The 24,545-nt window shown below is 33.9% G+C and overlaps 1 protein-coding gene across 14 annotated transcripts in view; it reads right to left on the bottom strand.

The window, feature by feature from the left end:
* The window catches only part of Cdk19 (cyclin dependent kinase 19), a 157,194-nt gene that overhangs the window by 51,973 nt on the left and 80,676 nt on the right, over nucleotides 1-24,545 (bottom strand). For 12 of the 14 annotated variants that reach the window (XM_078019497.1, XM_078019496.1, XM_078019499.1 and 9 more), the window contains 2 exons: nucleotides 2,042-2,152; nucleotides 33-173 (listed from right to left, as the gene is read on the bottom strand). The exons of 1 other annotated variant lie outside the window; for it this stretch is intronic. In XM_078019497.1, coding sequence (XP_077875623.1) covers nucleotides 33-173; nucleotides 2,042-2,152 — 252 coding nt within the window. Of the gene's footprint in view, nucleotides 1-32; nucleotides 192-2,041; nucleotides 2,153-24,545 lie in introns of all 14 variants that reach the window. One more of the 14 variants, XM_078019505.1, reaches the window with a different exon arrangement.

Here is a 24,545-nt window from a genome sequence, read left to right as displayed (position 1 = left end):
CATATTGATGCATTTTAAAGAAGCACACTTACCAGGTCTCTGTGAAGCACCCAATTTGCATGGAGATAATGGATACCATCAAGAATCTGGTAAAGTAATGATTTAACCATAGATCTTGGCAACTGCATGGGCTTTTTATTTGCTTTTGATGCACGGTGAAACTTAATAATATGCTAAAAATAAAAAAAATACTATAATGATGTATAGTCTTCATTAGTATCTATGCCAATAAAACACAATTGAGGCTGTAATAAATGCTCTATATTTTAAAAATTACTTTTTAAAGGCAAAGGACACAAAGAAAATAACTTGAATAAGGTCAAGCAAATAACAATCTATTTTGGGGGGTGAATGGGGGGTTATAATGACTAGATTTACTGAAACCATTAAGATTTTCATTAAAAAGGACCAAAAGGTTAAAAGATTGATATTTAAATGCCTGACTAAAAACAGTACTAGTCATATTCTCTGCAGACAGAATGAAATATTAAAAGTCCATCTCTTTTTGGTACAGAATGAATTCTGGCACAAAATGAAGATGTATTCTTAGGAGTTAATATTAAATAGAAAATAATTAGAAAGAAGGGAGGAAAATAGGGAATTTAATTGTATTGAAATAAATACAACCAGGTCATGATTTTCAAATTTTTACAGCCATGTTATATTGCAGTTTACAAAAACACTGCAATGAAAGAGAAGAATTCTACATACCACCCCTCACCCCCACCTCCACTTCCATCCCCATCCAAAGCATGCCAAAATGGATACTAAGATCAGTTAAAACCCCTATTCAAACAATACTAGTGAAGTTGTCAACAGTGTTCCACTAATTTTAAAATGACCAATGGTATGTAAAATTCTTTATAAGCTGTTCAACAGCATTCACTTGATTTTAATAAATAATAAAAAATTTGATTTTATACTAAAATCAGAGATTTTTAATACAGATATAATGGGAGCTGCATACATAATTTTATACTTTTTATTTATTTATTTATTTATTAATGTGGTGCTGAGGATTGAACCCAGAACCTCACATGTGCCAGGCAAGCACTCTATCGCTGAGCCACAACCCCATTCCCAACTTCATACTTTTAAAAATACAATTTATATCATTATCCATAAAAAGAATTATGAAAAAAATGAGGTTCTAGTCAGCACCTGCTGTAATAGAATGGCCTCTGGCAGTTCCTTTAATACCTGTGAATCTGTTAAAGTTATTACTAAACAGATTTTTAATTTATATAGACATACCATTTATATACACATACCATATTTAATCAAAATTTAATTATCCATAATTTGAATTTACTACCAAATTTGAAATTTTTTTCAGTAGTTATTTAGATAAAATGTTTAAATGCCAAGATTCCTAATTTAAAACATTAGAAATTCTAATTTTTTGCTTTTTTCACTTACTGATAAAAACTTCCTAAAAATCTACAAAACCTTGGGGCTGGGGTTGTGGCTCAGTGGTAGAGAGCTCGCCTAGCACGTGCGAGGCTCTGGGTTCAATCCTCAGCACCACATATAGATAAATAAATTAATTAAATAAGGGTTTGTAACCAAGTACAACTAAAAAATTTTTAAAAATTAAAAAAAAAAAATCTACAAAACCATACACACACTTCTGTATGGTGGACCCAGTTTTAAATGGCAAAATGCTACAAGAGGTTGATCTTAACTTGGAAACTATTCACAAGTATATAACTGATTAAATCTGAACTAATGAAAACATCAAAAAAGTAATTTTCACTATGCATATTAGCAAATTATCAATAATTATTTGCATGAAAATACAATCTTGTCACTCAGTAAAATTTTCTCAAGTAAAATTTCTAAATATTACAATATTATCTTCTCAATAAATGTTGGTTTATTGCTCAGCTTCTTTAAAATCAACATTTAAAATTCATTACATTTATTTTGAACTCCTATTAACAGCAAGTTTTCCTTCCTGTGCATTAGCAGTTTGTTATTGCTTACATATGTTCCATACCTATTACAAACAATCCTACGTATACAGGAAGTTTAGACTTACCCACAAGTCATGTTCTGCATAATCAAACAGCAGCCACACTTTCCTGTCACTGTGAGAAAGGAACACCTTTTGCAATGCGATCACATTAGGGTGCTTCAATTCTCGCAAAAGCTGAATGCAAGAGAAAGAGAGGGATCGCTATCTTGTTAGTGAGAAGGGGAAATTATGTATTTCTTATAAATTAAGAATGAAATATCTGAAAATTTCAGAAAACCTAGGTAATCAAATTTTTTTTAAAATATAGTGCACTAGGGGTTGGGGTAATGGCTCAGTGGTAGAGCGCTCGCCTAGCATGCATGAGGCACTGGGTTCAATCCTCAGCACCACATAAAAATAAAATAAAGATATTGTATCCACCTAAAAATAAAAAATAATTTAAATATATATATATATCTTACACTAAATACCACTACTCAGAGATAAACTCTGTCAATTCCTTAGTGTATTCCTTGTGATCTTTTTTCTGTCTCTCTGTTTAAAATGGAATCACTTTAAATAGTAAAACATAAAATGGTGAATGAAAGTAATACTGGGTCACCAAAGAATTAATTATATTTTGGTACATATGTATCATTTCTTACTACAGAAACAGCTACTTGGGAGGCAGAAATCATGTATTTATACAGTTTGTATCCACACTAGTACAGTATTAGTGCTCAACACACATTAACAATGGGAGAGAAAGCTAACAATCCCTATACTTACCCATGCCATAATGTGTGGCTGAGGATTTTTTTTTTAAAGTAGTGGATATAAAGGAATGACTCTCATACCAATGTGTAAAAATTGGAGTTTTGATAAGTTACTATAGTTTTGGATCCTAAATATGCCCCAAATGCCCATATGTTGAAGACTTATACTCCAGCTGACAGCACTATTGGGAGAGTGGAAGAACCTTTTAGGGGCCTAGTATAAAGAAATTAAGTCATTGAGGGTATGCCATTGAAGGAGATAATGAAACCTGACATTTTAAAGAAAGAAAAGAAACAGGTAAAATTAAATTTTACAGTCTTCCTTGGCTTCCTGGCAGCCACTAGGTAGGTATCCTCTGCCATATGTTCCTGCTCTGATGTACTGGGCTACCTACCACAAGTCCAAACAACAGGACCAAGCAACCATGGACCCAAATCTCTGAAACTATAAGCCAAAATAAACCTTTTTCCTTATTAAGTGATTATCTCAGGTGTTTATCACAGTGACAGAAAGATAACTAACACAGAAAAGGTCCTATAACAACAGTAGAGGGGAAAAAAAAAAGAGTAGGCTTTCACAAGTACAAGCTTCACAGCTATGCTCTAACAATACAGAAAGAAGATAGATCCGATCACCACGTAAAATTTTAGCATTTGACATATAACAGATAGTTGCTTGATAAAATATTTAGTAATAGTGATATTAACTGCTCAAGGTAAAAGCCTTATAAATATGCCCTCCTCAGGCTGTTCTTAAACCAGAGTTTAGATTTAATAGGTAAATAACTATATTCAATTTGAGAAATATTTTTATGTCTTTTAAATGTAAAGCTCTGGGGAAGATAAAAGAGGGAAAAGGAAGAAAACTTCTATTCATTTTTTTCTTTTTTGTTTTATGTTTATTGACTACTTTTTATTTATGAAATGATTATCTACAAATGTTTTTCTCATTAAATTCTAATAACAACTCTACAATGCACAAAGAAGCTGAGGTACAGTATGATAAAAATAACTTGACCAAAGACAATAGTTAGAATGAGAAGGGGTTTGGATTTAAATAGATCTGCCTGACTCTTAGAGTCCATGTTTTTTCCCCACTAGAGTAAAAGTTTTGTCTTCAATTCCCACAATGCAGTAGGAAAGACAGACATAAATAGATCAATGAGGCAAAGAAAAATAAATTGCTTACCTATTCAAATAATTTGAAATGAGTAAAATGTACTTTAAGTGCCTATACTGGAATCATGTAAAAAAAATCTGAACTCTATCTCTGAAATTTTTATAAACTTCCTAATATTTATTTTTTTCTTTCAGTGACAGATTTCCTATTACTTCAAATTTTCTCATTTTGGTTCTGTACTTCAGCTCATCTATACCTCAACAACCTTGCCTGAAAGTGCTCTGCCAGTTGGGCATGATTCCAGGATATAACTCCCCAGGTTCTGTATCCAACCCATATTCCCTGGAACACAACTAAGAGGTAAGAGCTCAGGTGGTCTGGGTTGACTCCAGCCCATCATCCACTTTTCACAATCTGCCTCAGGGTTCTATCCATATTTCCTATTGGGTCTAGGTGAGAAAGGAAGAACTGGAAGGGAAATGACTAGGGAAGATGTGAGTCCTACTACCTTGGGTAGGGAGATAGGGAAAGCAGGTGCTCAGGTCTTAGCTTCTACTGCCTAAGACATGTTATGCAATCCTGCTTCTTATTTCAGATGAAAGTACTAGACATAATATACTCCTAACTAGTTGCATTTTGGAAGGATGCAGAGCTATATCCAGAAAGTTTGTTAGTTTTGAATGCTTTAAGCTCTCCGACTCTATCAAGTACCATTTAATGACCCCATTGTGGTGGCCAGCTTTGGAGGCTCTGGGTAAGAGGTCTCACCCCAGGCACAAGGCTTGTCTCTTTGTGACTTCTTAGTACTGATAAACTTTAAAGTGTTTGCCTTTATTAAATATATACCCAAAATGTGTTTTCTTTGAAGCCTGAAGTATAATGGCATGGTGAAACTCCACTTCTACTGAAACACCAAACACTGGCACAGACCCTGAGTCCTGGCCCTCACTTGTCTGGTAGAGGTGATATCACATGTAGAAATATTTAACCATGACTTCTAAAAGATTATGTTTCTCTGTTAACTATAAATTATTGGTCCACTCTATAATAAATCCATTTTAAGTCCCATGTTAAAAATTATTTTCAATAGATAATACATTTACATCATTCAAAAAATCAAAAGCACATAAAAGGATACATACAGAGATGTCTCAATACCAATCCTTGCATTTCCTGGGGGTAAAAATTTTTACTAGTTGCTTGTTAATCCAATGTTTCTTTATGCAAATTAAAGTAAATATGAATATATATTTTTATCCTCCCTTAGTTACATAAAAGATACTATAATATGCACACTGTTCTGTACCTGTTTTTATAGATTTCTCTCAGTACCAATACAGTGTCAATATATAGAAATCTTTCTTGTTCATTTTTATAGCTGCATGATATTTCTTGGTCACCTTTTTCATCGTGGTAAAATATGTGTAACATAAAATTCACCATTTTAATCATTATTAAGTGAATGATGCAGTAGAATTAGAGTACATTTGCATTATCATGCATTCATCACCACTATCCATCTCCAGAACTTTTCTATCATTCCTAACTGAAATTATGTACCATTAAAAACCTTCCTGTTTCCCTCTTCCCCCAGACCAATGGTAGCCATATTCTACTTTGTGTCTCTATGTTTTTGACTATTCTAAGTACCTCATATAAGAGGAATCATATAGTATTTGCTCTTTTGTATCTAGCTTCTTTCCCTTCATATAATCTTTTCGAGATTCATTCACGTTATGGCACATATCAGAGTTTCATTCCACTTGAAGGCTGCATAATTGCATTGTACATACATACTACCTTTTGTTTATCCACCTATCCTTCAATGTACATTTAGGTCATTTTCACCTTTTGGCTATTATGAATAATGCTGCTTTGAACACTGAAATACAAAATATATTTGAATTTTCACTTTCAATTCTTTTGTATATACACCCAGAAATGTGACTGCTAGACTTATTTAATTTTTTGAAGAACTGCCATATGTCACCTTTTAATATGACATACATGGAAGAAGAGTATTTTCTTATTCAGCAATATATCCTTTCCAAACCTTGCTATGCTTTTTCTTCTCTATAGACCTATATAAATCACTAAATATCAATGTGAAGGCAGATTAAGGCAAAGAAATAGCAAAGTTAATGTTATCTAGGTCTGTTTTGTTCCCTCTTCTAATTCATCTTCAACTTTACAGCCAGAATGATGTTTCAAAAATACAAAACTAATCATCTCCATCACTAGAGATAGGTATAAGGTAACAAAGCAAAAGATAGGGGAAAGACCAAATATGAGGGGCTTTGTAAGCCATGCAAAGTGTCACTACTATCACTGGGAACATGCTGGGTTAGTAGAGAAACCAGCTGTTATAAAAGGTACCACACCTTGACTACCTTCTGTATAAGTTTCATGGATAGACCACTGAACAAGCAAGTGTGAGGGCAATGGAGTTTCAGGTGACTCAGATTTATATTCACTGAAACATATTACTATAATTTACACTATTTACCTGTTCACATCTGCCTTCCCTATAAGCCATAGATTCTTGAGCACAAAGATAATTTTTAATTTATCTCTGAATCCCTAGGGAATATAGCACAATGGTTGACACACTGAAGGAGTTTTTTGTTTTTTGTTTTTAAGTGATCTTATTAAGTTCGGGGTTTTACTGGGATCCTAATTAGAATAAGATGTACTTCATGTATGTATAAATATGTCAACATATAATCTACTGTCTATATAACTGAAAAGAACAAATAAAAAAAGTTTGGGGTTTTATTTTTTAATGTTTTCTGGTTTTTTTCTTTTTATTTATTTTTCATTTTATGTGGTGGTGCAGAAAATCAAATAGTGCTTGACACATGCAAGGCAAGTGCTCTACCACTGAATTACAATTCCAAGTTTGGGATTTTAAATGTCACCAAATGCATTAACTCCCAAATGTTTATTTCTAGCCCACATATCCTCTCTGGACTCCAGTTAAGTGTATCCATAACATCTCTACATGAATGTCTAAAGGCCAAAACAGAACTTGTGATCTCTACCTTCCTTACCCGCTATTCCACTTGCTCTTCCCTTTTACTAGCACCCCATCATTCCATTTCTTAAGTCAAAAACCTCATCTGTTTTATTTTCTATCACCTCTTCAATAAGAATTTCCTTGCCCTTCTATTTAAAACTGTAACCACTCTTCTGAACCTTTTCTTTTCAGCAAATACTACCCATAATCAAATATACTACAAGTTTATACCTCTTGTCTACAATCCCAAAGAGCTCAGAAAACCAAAGCTTTCTAGTAACTCACACAGGAAAAAGAATTCTACTTCAATGAAAGAAAAATACTTTGTGTCAAGGACACATTTCAGTTATATACTTTAATTCTATGGAAGCTACTTTACAACTCTGTATATTATAGATAACTGATAGCAATGCAGAATAATTCTTGTCTATAGGCATGCAAATTCTGTGCTGTTCAGTAAAGGTTCTTTGGCCCTTCTCCTGTCATGAAAGAAGCAAGTTTTGTCTCAATTTTGCACATTCATTTCAATATACCTGATCTATGTCTATTCTAAGAACTTTCCTTTGAAGGAGTTATAAAATTGGCTTGGTTCCTTCATTTAAAAAGTTAAATAAAATATTTTAAATGTGTTTATTCTGTATCTGTATAACAGAACTTTACACTTCAAAATTATCCTTTAATACTCATTAAACAAATATGTCACTTGAACTGACATAAAGCTGTTCATAGGTTATATATTGTCTGTCTGTCTTCATCAACATAAGCTTGACAAAGACAGATTTTTGTTGGTTTTATGTTCCCAGTGCTTAAGTGATTCCTAATATATAATTAAGCACTCAATATTCTCAAATGAATTAAATCTACTGAATGTACTTGATTCTTATAAAACAAACCAGTAAATGGCTTCTAACAAAATGTTGCTACCTTTCATAAATCAATTGCTTTTAAAAAGTGCTTTGAATGATTTTGCTTTTAACAACTGACTAAATTATACTCAAAATAGTAATTGCAAGGACATTTAATTATCCATATTTATTTTAGGCCTAAAAAGGAATAGCTCTCTCAATTAACACCTCCTCTACCACAAAGGCTATACCTAAGATAATCAACTTAAAAGGGGGGAAGGTTTATTTTGGATTATGGTTTCATAAGTTTTAGTCCATGGTCTCTGGCTGAGTTGCTTTGGGCTTGTGGAGAGAAACACATGGCAAAAGAGGCCTGTTTTACCTCTGACTGGAAAACAAAAAGACGGAGAAGAAGATTTTGTGGTTCCAATATCTCCTTCAATATCTTCCTTCTAGTAGACTCCATCTACTAAAGATTCTATTCCCTCCCAATAGCTCCATAATCTGGGGACAAAGGCTTCAACACAGGAACCTTTCAGGGACATTCAAGAACCAAACTATAACAAGAATATATTCATTATTTTCAGTTACTGAAACAAACAACAAAAAGGTAAATTTTTCTACCACAATTACTAAAACAAATGAGTAACAATAAGTAACCTAAATGTTCAATATAAGAAAATTGATAATTATAGTATATCCACATATTGAAGCCTCAAATACATCCACTGAAAGTTTTCAATTACATGAAAAAGTCTTATGCTATAATGTTGTGATATAATAATAAAAGGCTATAAAATATAAAATGAAATGTTTATAAAATAGGAAATAAACCAAAACACTAATAGTAGCTATCTGTGGATGTGAAATATGGATTTTTTCTATTTATAAGCTATCCACCATGAGCATTACTCCTAATTCTAAAAAACACAAATGCACACCCCAAAAGAAAGCCTTTCCCTCCATAAATTCACCTAACAAAGAGGATACCATTTTACTACCTCAGAGCGTCATGTGGTTATCTGAGAAGGGTCACATGCAAGGTGATGGTCATGCTGATACTTTCCCTAACTCAGCAAAATCAAATTTTACTATGGACTTTAATCTCTTGTCTCACAGATTTTTGCTCAACATGACATCATGCAACTACAAATAGGTTTAATCCTATTTAAACAGCAGTTAAGTAGACCATGATTTTCCTGTGACCTGTCACTTAAAATCAAGTCAATTTTCTATTCTTGTTTGATCTCTTAAAAATAATAGTATGATTCATATGACCATCAATCTTTCCCCTTGGTGAGAATAGTGTCGATGACTTTATTTTAGAAAGTACTGAGTATATCCCTTTTTTATGTAGAACACTCTCTCTTCCTCTCCAAAAGCATTAACGATAAATGAAGTAATGTATTTTACAGTATATCAGATTTGCCCAATTCCAAAAATCCCCAGTATTCCTAAAACTGTAATTTAAGGATCAGCATTTTGAAATTTAACATTTTCAGACCTATGACAGGTCTTTTAGAAGCTGGTCATTACAAGCATATCAGGTGCATTGTAACCTTCCAGCAGGTGGCACTCATACTCTGAAAAGGGGTCTATAATCACAATAACCCAGCCCTGGTTCAAAGTGGCTCTAAATTTTTTGCCTTATTTTACTTTAGTGGCACTACTTAGGTACAAGTCACAAGCTCCAGGGAGGTCAGTGTTCCCCACTGCCACCCAGTAGAAGTGATATTGTAGCAGCAAACATATTGCAAAAAATATAGGTTTTAGAACTCATAGATAAGTTTAGAGTCCTGACATATTATCAGTACGACAGAAATCAAGTTACCTTATAAACATACACACAGATTCTGTAAGGAATTAATTCATATGAGGAGATAAGTATATAACTCAATGCTTGAAACTGATTAAGCACTTGACAAATTACAGTTATCACTCTTATAACCATCACTATTTACAAGAATGTTAGGACTAAATGAGATAATCTATATAGAATTCCTGGCTTATGGTAAATTCTTGATAAAAAGTACTGTTGTTAGACTTAAGTGAAGAAAACTACCCACTCAAGGCAGTCAGAGATAATCATCAGAAAGAAATGGACTGCCATGAAAAATAGTATAGCATTGCTTAAAAAGAGCCTGAAACACTTCTTTAATATATTATATAATATTATAGCTATATAAAAGCTATATATATTTTACAGAAATCTAGTTTTTTTCTGAGTTCAAGTTCTGCATGTACTTAACTGAAGAGATAAATGTATATGGTATATTTATTATTATTAATCCATAGATTCAAAGTTGAATATCACTTTTCACCCTTTTATCAAACCCACCCCCAACCAATCTTTGCCTGTTTTTTACTTTCCATTCATTAAGGTCTTTGCTCTTAAAGATCTCTTTCTCTCCAAATCGTACAGGGATTATCTATACTATTCATTTAGAATTTACTAAATGACCTCTTATATAATCTATCTTTTTAATACATATTCTATTGTTTTATATATAAACATAACTTAAATAATGTACACATACGCTTATATAAAGTATATATCTAAACTTGTAAACTTATATAAAGTATATATACTTATAACTTATATAAAGTATATATACACTTATATTAACTATTTAGTAAATTATATGGTCATTCCATACATGAATATTATCAATTCATCAACAAATCCTTTTAGTTATCTTTTTAAGTCCTCCTGTTACCCCAGAAGTCAAAAGTTATTCAAGGGGTTCAGTGGTAGAGTGCTAGTCTAGCAGGTGCGAGGCACTGGTTTCAATCCTCAGCACTGCATTAAAAATAAATAAAATAGGGCTGGGGTTGTGGCTCAGTGGTAGAGCGCTCGCCTAGGGCGTGTAAGGCCCTGGGTTCGATCATTAGCGCCACATAAAAATAAATAAATAAAACAAAGGTATTGTGTCCAACTACAACTAAAAAATAAATATCTTTTAAAAATCAATAGTAGTTAAATAAATAAATAAAAAAAGGTATTGTGTCCAACTACTACTAAAAAATATTTTTAAAAAAGTAATTCAGAAAGTGGGTTAACCATAGAAAAAGGTTAATTTTGAAAGCAATGTGGTCAATATGTCTAAGAGCGAGAAGGGGGAGAAAATATGATATGGTCATAGCAATAAAAACAGAAAGGAGGGGATGGGGAGAAAAAGGGAGAAAGACAGAATTAACAGGATTTAGTAATTAATAGAATTTAGTAATTAATAGAGGGCATATAAATTATCAGAGAAGTAGAGTTGAGGGACAAGGAAAAGCATCATTACAAGTTTGAGGTGGGGAGAAATGCTAATTTTAGAATCAGACATGATAAATTTGAGATGTTCATGGGGCATATTGATAGTGGTCCTGATTATCAGGATCTGGAGCTCAGGAGAGACTGCTGGACTTGACTTCATGAACATAAAGAGACTGCCCAGAAAGTGTTTCACATAAGAAGAAGGGCAATTAATACAGAATTCTGTAGGGAAATGAAAGCACTAAAGGGCCTAAAAGTGACATTTAAAAGAAAAAGGATCACACAGATTCAGAATAACTGCTCAGAGAAGTAGGAGACTCCTCCAGGGAGAGGACATTGTAATGAAAATGAAGAAAAGTATCCTTCCTCCAAGAAGGGAGAATAGAGAATTTCAAGTAAGAGAAAGACTAATTTGATTTGTCATCCTCTGTTGGAGGTATATAAGAAGTTTAGAAAGATGATTTCTTACCCCTGAAACCTTAAATTCCAGGAAGACAGATATCATGTCTGTCTTGTTCACTGTTATTTATTGCACTCAACAAGCCCAGCCATGTGTGGGCACTTAAATACTTTTTGGACTAATATGAAAGCAGAAACAAAGCCAGATTAGAACAAAAGCTTAGCTGCCCTTGATGGTTAATGGTGAAGAGAAACCACCTGGCTATAAATGCAGGGGCATTTTATGGGCTCCTGGAAGTGCTTTTCTTTGTAATAACAGGAAAGACTTCAACATTTGTTAAATATGGAGACAGAAGAATTCATGGAGAAGATAAGATTTTACATGTGACCCTTCCCAGATTCGCTAGTTTTAGCCCAAATGAGTATCTAATCGGTAGAAGATTTTTAAAAATTTTTAAATGAGTAGGGGGAAAAAAAAATCAAGCAATGCAGGATTAAGATTCAGAATAGAATAGCCTCCACATTAGCAAGAAAGTAGAGCAAAATAGGTACTAAATTGTCATCTTTTCTCAGCTTTCTCCCTTCCTTAACTTCTCAGCTCCCAAACTCTAATTTAAAGAGGTTCCTTGTAGCAGTGTCAAAAAGGCACTGTAGAAGTCAGAGGTTTGTAAAGGCAAAGTGGTGAGGAGATGGTAGAACTGGGAATAAGGAATGAAGAAGTAGCAGCTACAGAAAGATCCAAGAGCTTCTGGGATAAGCATGTGCCTCCATGCCTGGCTCAAAAGGATGTTCTTAAATCAAGGGTTACCAACAGTATTAGTTGGTAAGTAAGTGATATGGTAAGATCCACATCATTAAAAACCAAACCAAACCACGATCTCAGATAAATACCCATGGTTTGGAACATCTCAATTCTAAATCTATAGAATCAACTGAATTTGAGCACTTTTTAAAATACATGATCAAACAAAATAATGGCGCTGTGTCAGAAGTTGCTCCCCCTCCCCCAACCTCTCTTTTGGAAGAGACAGGATCTCACCATATTTCCCAGGCTGGTCTTGCATTCCTGGGCTCAAGGCAATCTTCCCACCTCAGCCTCCCAAGTAGCTGGAGCTACAGGTGCACTGCCGCCACACCCAGCTAGAAGTTTCTTTTAAACTAAAACTGTTTCTTAAAATATCAGTAACACTGAAGGTCCTTGACCTGTTCCACCAGTATTCACACTGGCTGGCTTCTTGCTTGCATCCTACCTCATGTGACATCAAACCACCTCTAGGCTGCCCAGTTCACCAAGCTGCCTCATACTACAGCTGCTCTGCTGCCAGAAAGGCTTTAAACCCTACCTGCAAAAACCTTGAAGCTTCAGCTCAAGCATCTAGTCCTTTATGAAGCCTTTTCCTATTGGCCACTTTTCACTCTCAACCTCAACTAACCTCTCAAAATACTGACCATGCATTCATTGGTATCCCGCTGTCATACAACTGTAACATCTGAGGTTTTAGTTGTTTACGTCTCTTCCTAATCAGACTATACCTAAGGGTTGGAACCCTTTTAAAAATTCATCTTATTGTTCTCCAGTACCTAGAACTAAACTTGACATATATTGTAGACTCAAAACAAAGTGAAATTTTAAAAATATTGCCCCAAATTTTAGAAATATAAAACCTAAACTAGCTACCAAAGCAATACTCTAAATAGAGGTTTACAGATTTTCCAAATACTGAAATCACCATTAAAGCTACTGAATTTGAACCACAGAAATAAGGAATCACAAAACAAAACAAAAAAATTCAAAAGCAATATGTACTGTCTTTGCCCAAAACACTAAGGATGCAAGTTTAAACAGAACTCAATGTATACTATGTTGTCTTCCCAGAGGTAAATGTGATTAAAATTATAATTCTACTTGTAGGAATGTTTAATTACACAACTGTGTTTCTATTGGCCCTAACCTACAGATTTCCTATATCCTCAAAAATGGTGGTGAAACTCTGAACAGAATGATGACATTTATATTAGAAGTCATAAATCTTTCGTTTATCATGAGTCACTTTTGCTTAACTGGTGGTATATCCTAATGACTTGGGCACACAGAAAGTTTTAAACATTTTTAAATTATTTAAAAAAAAAATGTGTTCAGGGCTGGGGTTGTGGCTCAGCGGTAGAGTGTTCACCTAAGGTGGCAAGGCCTTGGGTTCGATCCTCAGCACCACATAAAAATAAATAAATAAATAAAGGTATTGTGTCCAACTACAATCAAAAAAATAATTTAAAAAAAATGTGTTCAATACAAGATCAGAATCATAAATACAGAAAACCACAAAGAAAATATAAATTATCTGTAATCCAACCCACAAAAAAAATCTCCAAATCTTTTTCATATGCATATGTATATATAGTAATAATAATCACTGTGACCATGAAAAAAGTTGCTATTTATTATGCTTTTATCACCAGATAACATAGGCATCATGCTAAGCAACACAGACACATTATTTTATTTAATCTTTAAAAACAACTCAGGTAGGTACTTTCTTTTAAACAGCCTTTGGGCTTTTATTTATCTTACACTCATTATGTCATGAATTCACAGGGTTTAGTTTTCAGCAGCACAGGCTTCTTTCCTCTGGTTCTCACAAAATGCACTTTTCTGGGTGGGACAGGCTGGTGCTTCATTCAGTTAAACCTAGATATCTTTCTCTTTGTCTTCCTTCTTTTTCTGATCATTTTCCTTTATGTGTTCAGGAAGCTATCTTAGTTTAAAAGAGTACTCAATATGCTCAATGCATAACATTAATTTTCTTGGCAAGAATCCTGCCCTTGTTTGTTTACAATGCTTACCACACACCAGACAACACCTTAGACTCCTCCAGTTTTGCCATGGTAACTGTTGTGGGACAGTCCTTTTTGAACAATATTCATTTCCTTTATGTCCACAATCTCACCTTTTTTGCAGATTCATATGTATGTGGCCAAAGGAAAAACTCCATATTTTCTTAAAAGTCTAAAGAACAAATAGTCTCTCTTCTTTCCCTTTGTGTTGTCATTTTGGTAAATTACTAGAAGATTTCAGTTTCAGCCAGAAGGCACTATTTGTTTTAAATTAGAGGATTATAGTTATACAAGTAGCTGGATTCGTTTTGACAAAAATCATACATGCATGGAACTTGATTTCAATCCCTGTCCCGCACTTCTCTTGCCTCCCTTCCCCTATCCTCCTTCCACTCTCTATTGATCTTCCTTTGCATGTTTATTTATTTATTTCTGATTGGTACTTTCTACATATACATAAAAGTGAAATTCCCTGTGGTATATTCATATATGCATATAATGCAATTTTATTAAATTCATTCCAGATTTCCTCCCCTTTCCTATTCCTCCTCCCTCCCCACCTACTTGCTTCATATACTCCATTGAGCTTCCCTATATCCAATCCTGCCTTCTTTCCCTTATTTTACTCTAGCAGAAGACACTATTTTTAAGTTTCTCTCTTATAGTGGAAAAACTGAGGTGGCTAAGAGGTTAAGTAATTTATATGAAGACACACACAGCTAATACATGGCAAAACATGGATTAAATAAATCTTTTGGGTGCCTTAGTTTCAAATCATATCTACATATATATGTGTACAAACATATAATATTTTCAAACAGGAACACAAAACCATACAGTTTTGAAACCAACATTTTACTTAATGTTTACATAATATCAACAACTTTTCTGTCAACAAACATCTGCCACATCAGCAGTGTTCATGGTTGCCAGGTATGGCATTGTCTGGGTATGAAATAAATAATTTTAGAATACTTATGTTACTCCAACATTACATATGCTTTTTAATATAATTAACAATGCTATAATGAATAGTTTTATATATCTGTCTGATTAACTCCTTAAGATAAAAATACCCCAAAAAGAAGAAAGCCCTCTTTTGTGGACTTCTGATACTTCTTCAGTTCCTAGCTACATTTTGATTACTTAAACTCTCTATCCACTCATTCCTGAGGGGCATCCTCCACAGTAACTTCTGCTTACCCTGCAGATACAGCACACAGGATGTGCCCTGGAGAGTTGACTCCCTCCCCCTTTACCTCCACCAAGGCTGAGACAGAGAAACATTACTTACTGACATCATTGTTGCAATTCTTATCTCCAGTCCCACCCATCAGCCTGAATATATTCCTAGGAATATATAGAGGGACACACACTCTGACCAACTTTCTAAGCAAGTTTTCTGCAATTGTGCTGTCTGGCAATTGGCAGGCTATCACCCTCCCCCTGCTTTTACTTTCCTGTTTCAAAACTCTTCCACATGATGACACTGAGAATGAGACTTTTCTTTCATTTTGCAAGCGTAACAACAATTTTGTGCATTCTTAGTTCTATGATTTGGAACTAATAATATATTTTGGTTGTTTCAATAACAACAAGAAGAACAAAAAAGATGGTAAGAAGGTGCACGGTGAATCGCCACCTTATATAGAGAAGTTCAAACTTTTAAACTTCATTTATAATTAAAATGATTTTAATGAACAATTTGATATTCCAACTGGCTCTCTTTATCCTTCCATTTGAAATATGCTTAAGAAATAAATTCCTAGGTCTGGAGTTGTAGCTCAGTGGTAGACAGCTTTCCCCTCACCTGTGAGGCACTGGGCTCTATCCTCAGCAATAAACAAACAAACAAACAAACAAATGTACTGTGTCCATCTACAATGAAAAATATTTAAAGAAATAAATACCTAGAAGGAGCTGGGGCTGGGGCTCAGTGGTAGTGCACTTGACTGGCGAGTGTGAGGCACTGGGTTCGATTCTCAGCACCACATATAAATAAATAAAGGTCCATCACAAACTAAAAAATATATTTAAAAAAAAAAGAAATACCTAGAAAAGATTTGCCTTAGTTAAGAATCAGTTCATGTTCTTGATTGTTTCCTACGCTGTGAAGAAACTTTTCAGTTTGATACCATCCCATTTATTGATTCTTGATTTTACTTCTTACATTTTATGAGTCTTATTGAGGAAGTTGGTTCCTAAGCTGACACGTTGGACGGCTGGGCCTACTTTTTTTCCTAATAAGTGTAGGGTCTCTGGTCTAATGCCTAGATCCTTGATCTACCTAGAGTTGAGTTTTGTGCAGGTTGAGATATAGGGGTTCCATTTCATTCTATTATACATGGATTTCCAGTTTTTCTAGCACCATTTGTTAAAGAAGGTATCTTTTCTCCAATGTATATTTATGGCACCTTTGTCTAGAGTGAGATAATTGTATTTATGTGGGTTTTTCTCTGTGTCTTCTATTCTGTTCCCATGGTCTTCATGTCTGTTTTGGTGCCAATACCATGCTGTTTTTGTTACTATAGCTCTGTAGTATAATTTAAGATCTGGTATTATGATGCTTTCTATATCACTTTTCTCTCTACAGATTACTTTGGCTATTCTGGGCCTTATATTTTTCCAAATAAATTTCATGATCGCCTTTTCTATTTCTGTGAAGTTTCTTCACAGCAAAGGAAACAAATGTGAGCATAGATTCTACAGAATGTGAGAAAATCTTTACCACTAGTACCTCAGATAAGGCATTGATTTCTAGGATATACAAAAAGAACTCAAAATCTTGGCACCAGAAAAATATATAACCCCATCAATAAATGAGCAAAGGAACTGAACAAATACTTCACAGAGGAAGAAATACAGATGGTCAAAAAATATATGAAAAAAAATGTTCAACATCTTTAGCAATTAGAGAGATGCAAATTAAAACTACACAGAGATTCCATCTCACTATAGTCAGAATGGCAATTATAAAGAATACATATAATAATAACTGTTGGTGAGAAAAGTACTCTCATACATTGTTGGTGGGACTGCAAATGGGTGTAACTACTATGGAAAGCAGTATAGAGATTGCTTAGAAAACCTGGGATGGAACCACCGTTTAACCCAGTTATCCTACTCTTCAGTCTATACCCAAAGGACTTAAGAACAGCACACTACAGTGGTGCAGCCACATCAATATTTATAGCAGCTCAACTCACAATAGCCAAGCTATGGAACTAGGTGTCCTTCAAAGGATGAATGGATAAAGAAAATGTGGTATATATCCACATAATAATGGTATATTACTCACCCATCAGGAAGAATGAAATAATGGCATTTGCCAGTAAATGGACGGAACTGGAGAATATCGTGCTAAGTGAAATAAGCCAATCCCCAAAAAAGCCAAAGACCAAATGTTCTCTCTGATTTGTGGATGCTAATCAAAACAAGGAAGGTTGGGAAAGGAAAAAATATAAATCCATTGGATTAGACAAAGGGAAATGAAGAGATGAGAAAGGGGAGTCAAATAGGTAAGACAGTAGAATTAAACAGACATAACTTTCCTAGACTTGTATTTGAATACACACTGGAGTAAATCTGCATCATGTACAGTCACAATTTGCCAAAATACATTCTATTGTCATGTATTACTAAAAAGGACAAATCAAAAAAAAGAAAACTAAAAAGAAACAATGTAATAAGCAAGAAATAGCAGACTGCTTCAAATTATGTAAACAACAACCAGACTTCACATAGGAATTTTTTTCAGTGCTAGAGATTGAACTCAGGGCCTTGTTCATGCAAGTACTCTACCACAGAGCTATATCCCCAGCCTTACATAGGATCTTTATTCATGAAAATCCAATTTCTTGGAAGTAGGTAAAGAGGTATTCTACCATTATCTACACAAGAAAACGACAACACCCAAGTAACTACAGAATAAAAAAGCAGAAATTCTAATTTAATTTTCAATTCTAATTGTACTTCACACTCATACTAGACAATACTTTAAGAAGCTACAGAATTCTTGAAATTTTTATATATATCCCTACATACACAGAGATACATATGGTAGAATCTAACCAAAAACAATATTAAAGATAAAATTTCCTATGCATAAATAATCTAATTTTTAAAGATATGCATCATATATAATTATGTATTACTATTTCTCAAAAAAAATAAATAGAATCTTTAGAAATTCATCATCACAAAAAAATATTCTAGTATCAATTTTAATTTCTCTCTTTTTTATAGTACTGGGATTAAACCCAGGGCCTTGGGAATTCTAGGCAAGCACTCTGAGAACTACAACCCCAGCCTTATTTTATTTCATTATTTATATTTTGAAATAGGGTCTCACTAAATTGCCCAGCCTGGGCTTGAACTTGTGATCCTCCTGTCTGCCTCCCAAGTAGCTGGAATTATAGGCATGTGCCACTGTGAACAGCTATATCAATTCTAATTTCATGCTTTCAAATTCATTGTTTTTCTTAACCCAGAGTCTCACACATGCAAGGAAAGTACCCTACCCCTTAGCTATACTGCCAGTCCCTTTTTAATTTTGTTTTGAGGCAGGGTCTCCTTAAATTCAGGTTGGACTCACACTTTCAATCCTCTTGCCTCAGCCTCCCAAATCAAACTTACTCTTTAATTCAATCAACAAAATATGTATACAGTTGAAAATACTACATATACAACTAGATCACATACAATAATGTAAACTACTAGACACCATTTGAAAGGAAAAAATACTTGTAACTAAAGAAAGCAAAAAACAACAGAAAAATATTAATTTCTAAACTAACAAAATTCATCTTGAAGCCAACTCAACCAAACACAGCTTTATTAGATGAGCCTTCACTTCATACTTTCTCCAAGTGCCAAGACTGCTGAGAGAGGATCTGTTCTTTTCACCTGGGAGATATTCTGAAACCACCATGTTTTATCACTGTCAGATCTACCTGACTTGTCCATAGCATCAGAAGCCAACCACACAGAAACACCTCTGAAGAGGGCCCTGAGCCATCAATCAAAAGACAGAGCAAGTCTAAATGGAAATAAAATACACTCCTTGTCTCAGGTCACTTAGGCTGCTATAACAAATTACATAGACTATGTAGCTTATAAACAAAAGAAATTTATTTCTCACAATTCTGGAGACCCGGAATTGTAAGATCAAGGTCCTGGCAGATTCAGTGTCTGGTGACCAACCATCTCCTTAAACACTATTCTCTTTTAACACCATAATCTCTAGTCGGGGAAGTGGGGAAGGGAGCTCTCTAAAGTCTCTTTCTTAAGGGCACTAGTCTCACCTTCACCTTAAGAGAATTTCAACATACAAATTTTGGGGGAACACAGATATTCAGATCATACACCCATAAAGCACATAAGAAGAATAAAACCTAACCACAAACTTCATTTCCCCATTACATTCAAGCCCTGCATATATAAAACAACAACGAAGCAGCGGATAAGCCACAAGTTATCTAATCTTACATCAACTATAATACTAGAACTTACAAACTATTCTTGACTATCAGATATCCATTATAAACTATAAAGTACTCAAAAAAATGAAAGGCAGTGTAATAAATGAGTAATTTTATAGAGAAAAAAATCTTACACTAATTAAACCTAATGAAAAAAGACATGATACCTATTATAGGCCTATAAGGAATATATTGTGATATACAATATAAAGTCTACATATTTATTTGTTAATAATGGATAAATAGTGAATAAAAGATATTTTCTACAAAAATTAAAAAAAATAGATTGTGTTTATTTACTAATTACACCTTCAATATCCAGGCTAATTATAATCATGAGCTGCATGACATTTCAGTCAACAATGGGTCCCATAAAATAAAAATGGAGCTGAAAACTACCTATCACCTAGTAACACCTAAGCCCCACAAGGTCAAAGTGAAGGACATTACTGATGTGTCTTTTTTTATGATACTAGTGTAAACAAACCTACTGTGCTGCCAGTTATTTCAGAGTACAACAGTAAAATTGTATATAGTACTTGATAATGATAAAAGATGATGATGTTACTGGTAGATGTATTTACTATACTATGCTTTTTACCATTATTTTTAGGAAGTATTCCTACTTATGAAAAAAATCATCTTCTTGGAATGAGACCATCGTTTGACCCGTTGTCCCTCTCCTCTGTCTATACCTAAAGGACTTAAAATCAGCATACTACAGTGATGCAATGAATGTTTATAGCAGCTCAATTCACAATAGCTAAACTATAGAACCAACTTTGGTGCTCTTCAACAAATGAATGGATAAATAAACTGTGTCATATATACACAACGGAATATTACTCAGCCTTAAAAAAGAATGAAATTATGGCATTTGCAAGTAAATGGAGAGTATGCTAAGCAAAATAAGCCAATCCCAAAGAACCAAAGGCCAAATGTTTTCTCTGATATGTGCATGTTAATTCACAATGGGGGGAGTGGTGCTAAGGAAAAATAGAGGTACTTTGGATTAGACAAAGGGGAGTGAAGGGTATGGGAGTAGAAAGAATAGTAGAATGAATCGGACATTATTACCCTATGTACATATATGATTACACAACACATGTAACTCTTCATCATGAACAACCAGAAGAATGAGAAGTTATTTTCTATTTATGTATGATGTGTCAAAATGTATTCTACTGTCATGTATAACTAATTAGAATTTAAAAAGGGATTAAAAATCATTTTCTATAGAACAGAATGCTGTGTTATGCCAGCATTGATCTCATGTTTACCACATCTCTTGTGCTTGATTTAACCTCATGTTGTCTTGTTCATCATGGCCCTAGAAGCAACAGGCTGTGTTATATGTATACATATACACACCTACACAGCATAGGTGTGCAGTAGGCTCTACTTTCTGGGTTTTTATAGGTACACTCTGATGCTCACACAACAACTAAATGTCTCAAAACATAGCGCAGTCATTATGCGACACAGGACTGTGCTTTTTCAAGGAAGGGTTTTTTTTTTTTTTTAAGTGTGGATGGACGTAATACCTTTATTTATTTATATGTGGTACTGAGGATCGAACCCAGTATCTCACATGTGCTAGGCAAGTGCTCTATCACTCAGTTACAACCTCAAACCCCAAGGACAATTTCTTTTCTAACACATTTCACAAAAAATGACATGGCCCTCTGCCTTATTAGCTCTTATTCCCACTCCCTCTTTCCCCTTTTTTCCTATCTTTTGGGTTCTTGCTGTCCAGGTTTCCTTGGTAAGGCAGGGGAAATGGGGATGCTGAAAGATTAAAGGATCTAGGTAAATGAACAGGAGTATAGGGAAGCAGAATAAATAAGATATTTATCCACAGTAGCTAGAGACCATTCTAAAGAGAGTCAAAGTCAGAGAACAGCACTAACAGAGCAGAACAAAGTTTTTGGCTAATGTTTTAATTAGCTTTTTCACCATGTGACTAAAAGATCTGACCAGAACAATCATAAAGGAGGGAAACTTTATTTGAGAGCTCATGGTTTATGAGGTCTTATTCCATAGAAGGCCAGCTCCAATCCTTGAGGCTCAGTACTTCACTCCTGTTTATGACTAAATAATATTCCATTGTTTGGATATATCAATTTTGTTTATTCATTGATCAGTTGATGAGTATGTGATTAGTAGTCACTTTTTACTACTAATGCTGCTATGAACATTCATGCAGTTTTTATTTCAACAACATTTTCAGTTCTCTTGGATATATAACTAGGAGTGAAACTGCTGGGTTATTTGGTAATTCCATCCAATCAACATGTTTTCCATAGCAGTAGTACCATCGTACTTTCCCACCAGCAATGTATGAGGGTTCTAGTTTCTTCCCATCCTCACTAACATCTGTTATTTTCTTCTTCTGCTACTGCTGCTGCTACTACCACTACTACCACTACTACTACTACTACTACTACTACTACTACTACCACCACCACCACCACCACTACCATCACCATTCTAGTAGGTATAAGGTGGTACCTCACTGTGGCTTTGGTTTGAATTTCCCTAATAATTAATGACATCAACCATCTTTTCATGTAATTAATGGCCATTCGTGTATTTGGAGAAACGTTCATTCAAGCACTTTGCCCTTTTTTAATTAGGTCACCTTTTTGTGAATATTTGTTTTTAAGTCGCAAATACTTTTTATTTAATTCTTCAAGTCTATAGACTGGTTTTTATCAATATTTTGATAGAATGTTTCCAATATTTTAATAGAATGTTTCCAATGTTCCTTTACTACCTCAGAGGATCCTCCTACTCTGAGCTTACATTTTACAATGCCTTCTGGAGTACTAAGAGCCTACTCATGATAGATAGCTAGCATTTCTAATGGTAGCTTAATCACTATGTAAGAGAGACAATATTATGCTAATGGGTTAACAGGGTCAAAAATAACTTAATCATTTAAACTCAAAAAACATTTTCTGAACATTCACATATTCAAGTGGCTGCACAGAGCTTTGTTTAAGTAGGTAATTAAGAATCTGGTGGAAAATAAATATTTAAATGTCATTATACTGGTACTAATAACCCTATCATTAATTTCCCATGTTCAGCTTTTTGGTCAAATGATCATCAAAATCTCTGAACACTGAAATGTCATGCAGTTTGCTTTTCATAGTGCTTTTGTAGGATTAAACGAGGGCTGGGGGTATAGCTCAGGCATACAGCATAAACCTAGCATGCACAAGATCCTAGATTCAACACTAAACACTGAACAAACAAAAAGACCAAAAACACCGAAGCATCTTTCTTTTATAAGAATCATTTAAAGTATTTTGGCATTGCAAATATTTTTATTTTGGCATCCTTAATTAGTTTGGCACTGCTCAATGACATTCTTCATGAACAAAAGCATACTACATTTACTAAGAAAGCATACATTTTTCTCTATGGAAGGAAATGAAACAATACTAATTATGTTTCAAATCTATGAGACTCGATAAAAGGAATTACACAATATTATACTTTCTCTTCTAAGCTTGGGGTAGTCAGATTATGGAGGGAAAGGAGATAATTAATTTAAAGATAAAAAACATTTTAATTCCACATTCAACACTTAACTTTTTTCTTTTAATTGACAATAATTAGATGTATTTATGGAATATAACATGATGTTTTGATATATGCATTCATTATAGAACAATTAAATTAAAATAATTAATATATCATCATCACCTTATCATTTTTATAATTATTTTAATTACACAAATGGGTGAGGTATAAGGTAATAATTCAATACATGTGTATAATGCTACCAGTGCTTAAGGACATTATTTTAAAAATAAAATGATGCTCAATTATAAGAAATCATAAGTATATAAAAACAGTTGTTATTTTATCAGAGCATTTAATATATTATATTATAGAATTAATAAGCACTCCTGTATTTTTTAAAGCAATACATAAAACTAATACTTTATTTATAAAAAAAAGTGTCAAATCACTGAATATTATGGTATATTGTGGTTTATTCCCTAAGAGTTCAAGTGTTGGAGGCATGGTCCTTGGTTTATCAATGTTGGGAAATGATGTGGGGCCTTTAAGAGGTAGGGTCTACTGGGAGATTATTAGGTCAGTTAGGGTGTGCTCTCAGAAATGATTAAGATAGTTCTCATGGGGACATTATTATCTCTTATTACAAGAGTAAACCTGACTCCTGAATTGCTCTCTGATTTCCAATCTGCAAATGTGATTCCTTGCTTCTACATGTGCTTGCACCTTGATGCCATCCATTGCCATTAGTCTCTCACCAGAGGCCAAATCAATAGGGCTGCCTCATCTTAAACTTTCAGCCTCCAAAACTAAAAGCTAAGGAAATCTCTTTTATTTATAAACTTACACAGTCTTGGGTATTTTGTTTTGGTAATGAAAAATGAACTAATACACTGGACCACCTATGAGTTAAAACATTTTAACATACTATAAAGATTTTGACAAAACAGAATATCCAATGAATGACTTGGGAAGAGTGTACACTGTGACACTCATGCTGAACACTCAAGAACTACACTTTTCAAAACCACTGCCTTAGTAATGATAATGATAAAAGAATCTTTCTCCAGAAAGATAAAAAAAGCATTAAATAATCTTTCTAAAGATTAAATAAGCATTAAGTAGTCAGTCAAACATTATCTGGACATGCCTAGGACAGTCTCAGGCTTTGACAGATTATTCAAGTTAAATATGAAGCTGGGGTCCACATGTATCACTCACTATGTTTATTTTATTCCATAAAGAGATTTGAAGTGCTATAATCAGTCAATCAATAAGCATTTAGAGCTTTGGATATATTGTACACTTCAACTAACATAACAATCGC

Source organism: Ictidomys tridecemlineatus, chromosome 8, assembly GCF_052094955.1.
Source record: "Ictidomys tridecemlineatus isolate mIctTri1 chromosome 8, mIctTri1.hap1, whole genome shotgun sequence".
NCBI classification, from domain to species: Eukaryota; Metazoa; Chordata; class Mammalia; order Rodentia; family Sciuridae; genus Ictidomys; species Ictidomys tridecemlineatus.
The sequence above is the reverse complement of the archived record's forward strand: the minus strand, read 5'-3'. Positions and strand labels throughout refer to the sequence as shown.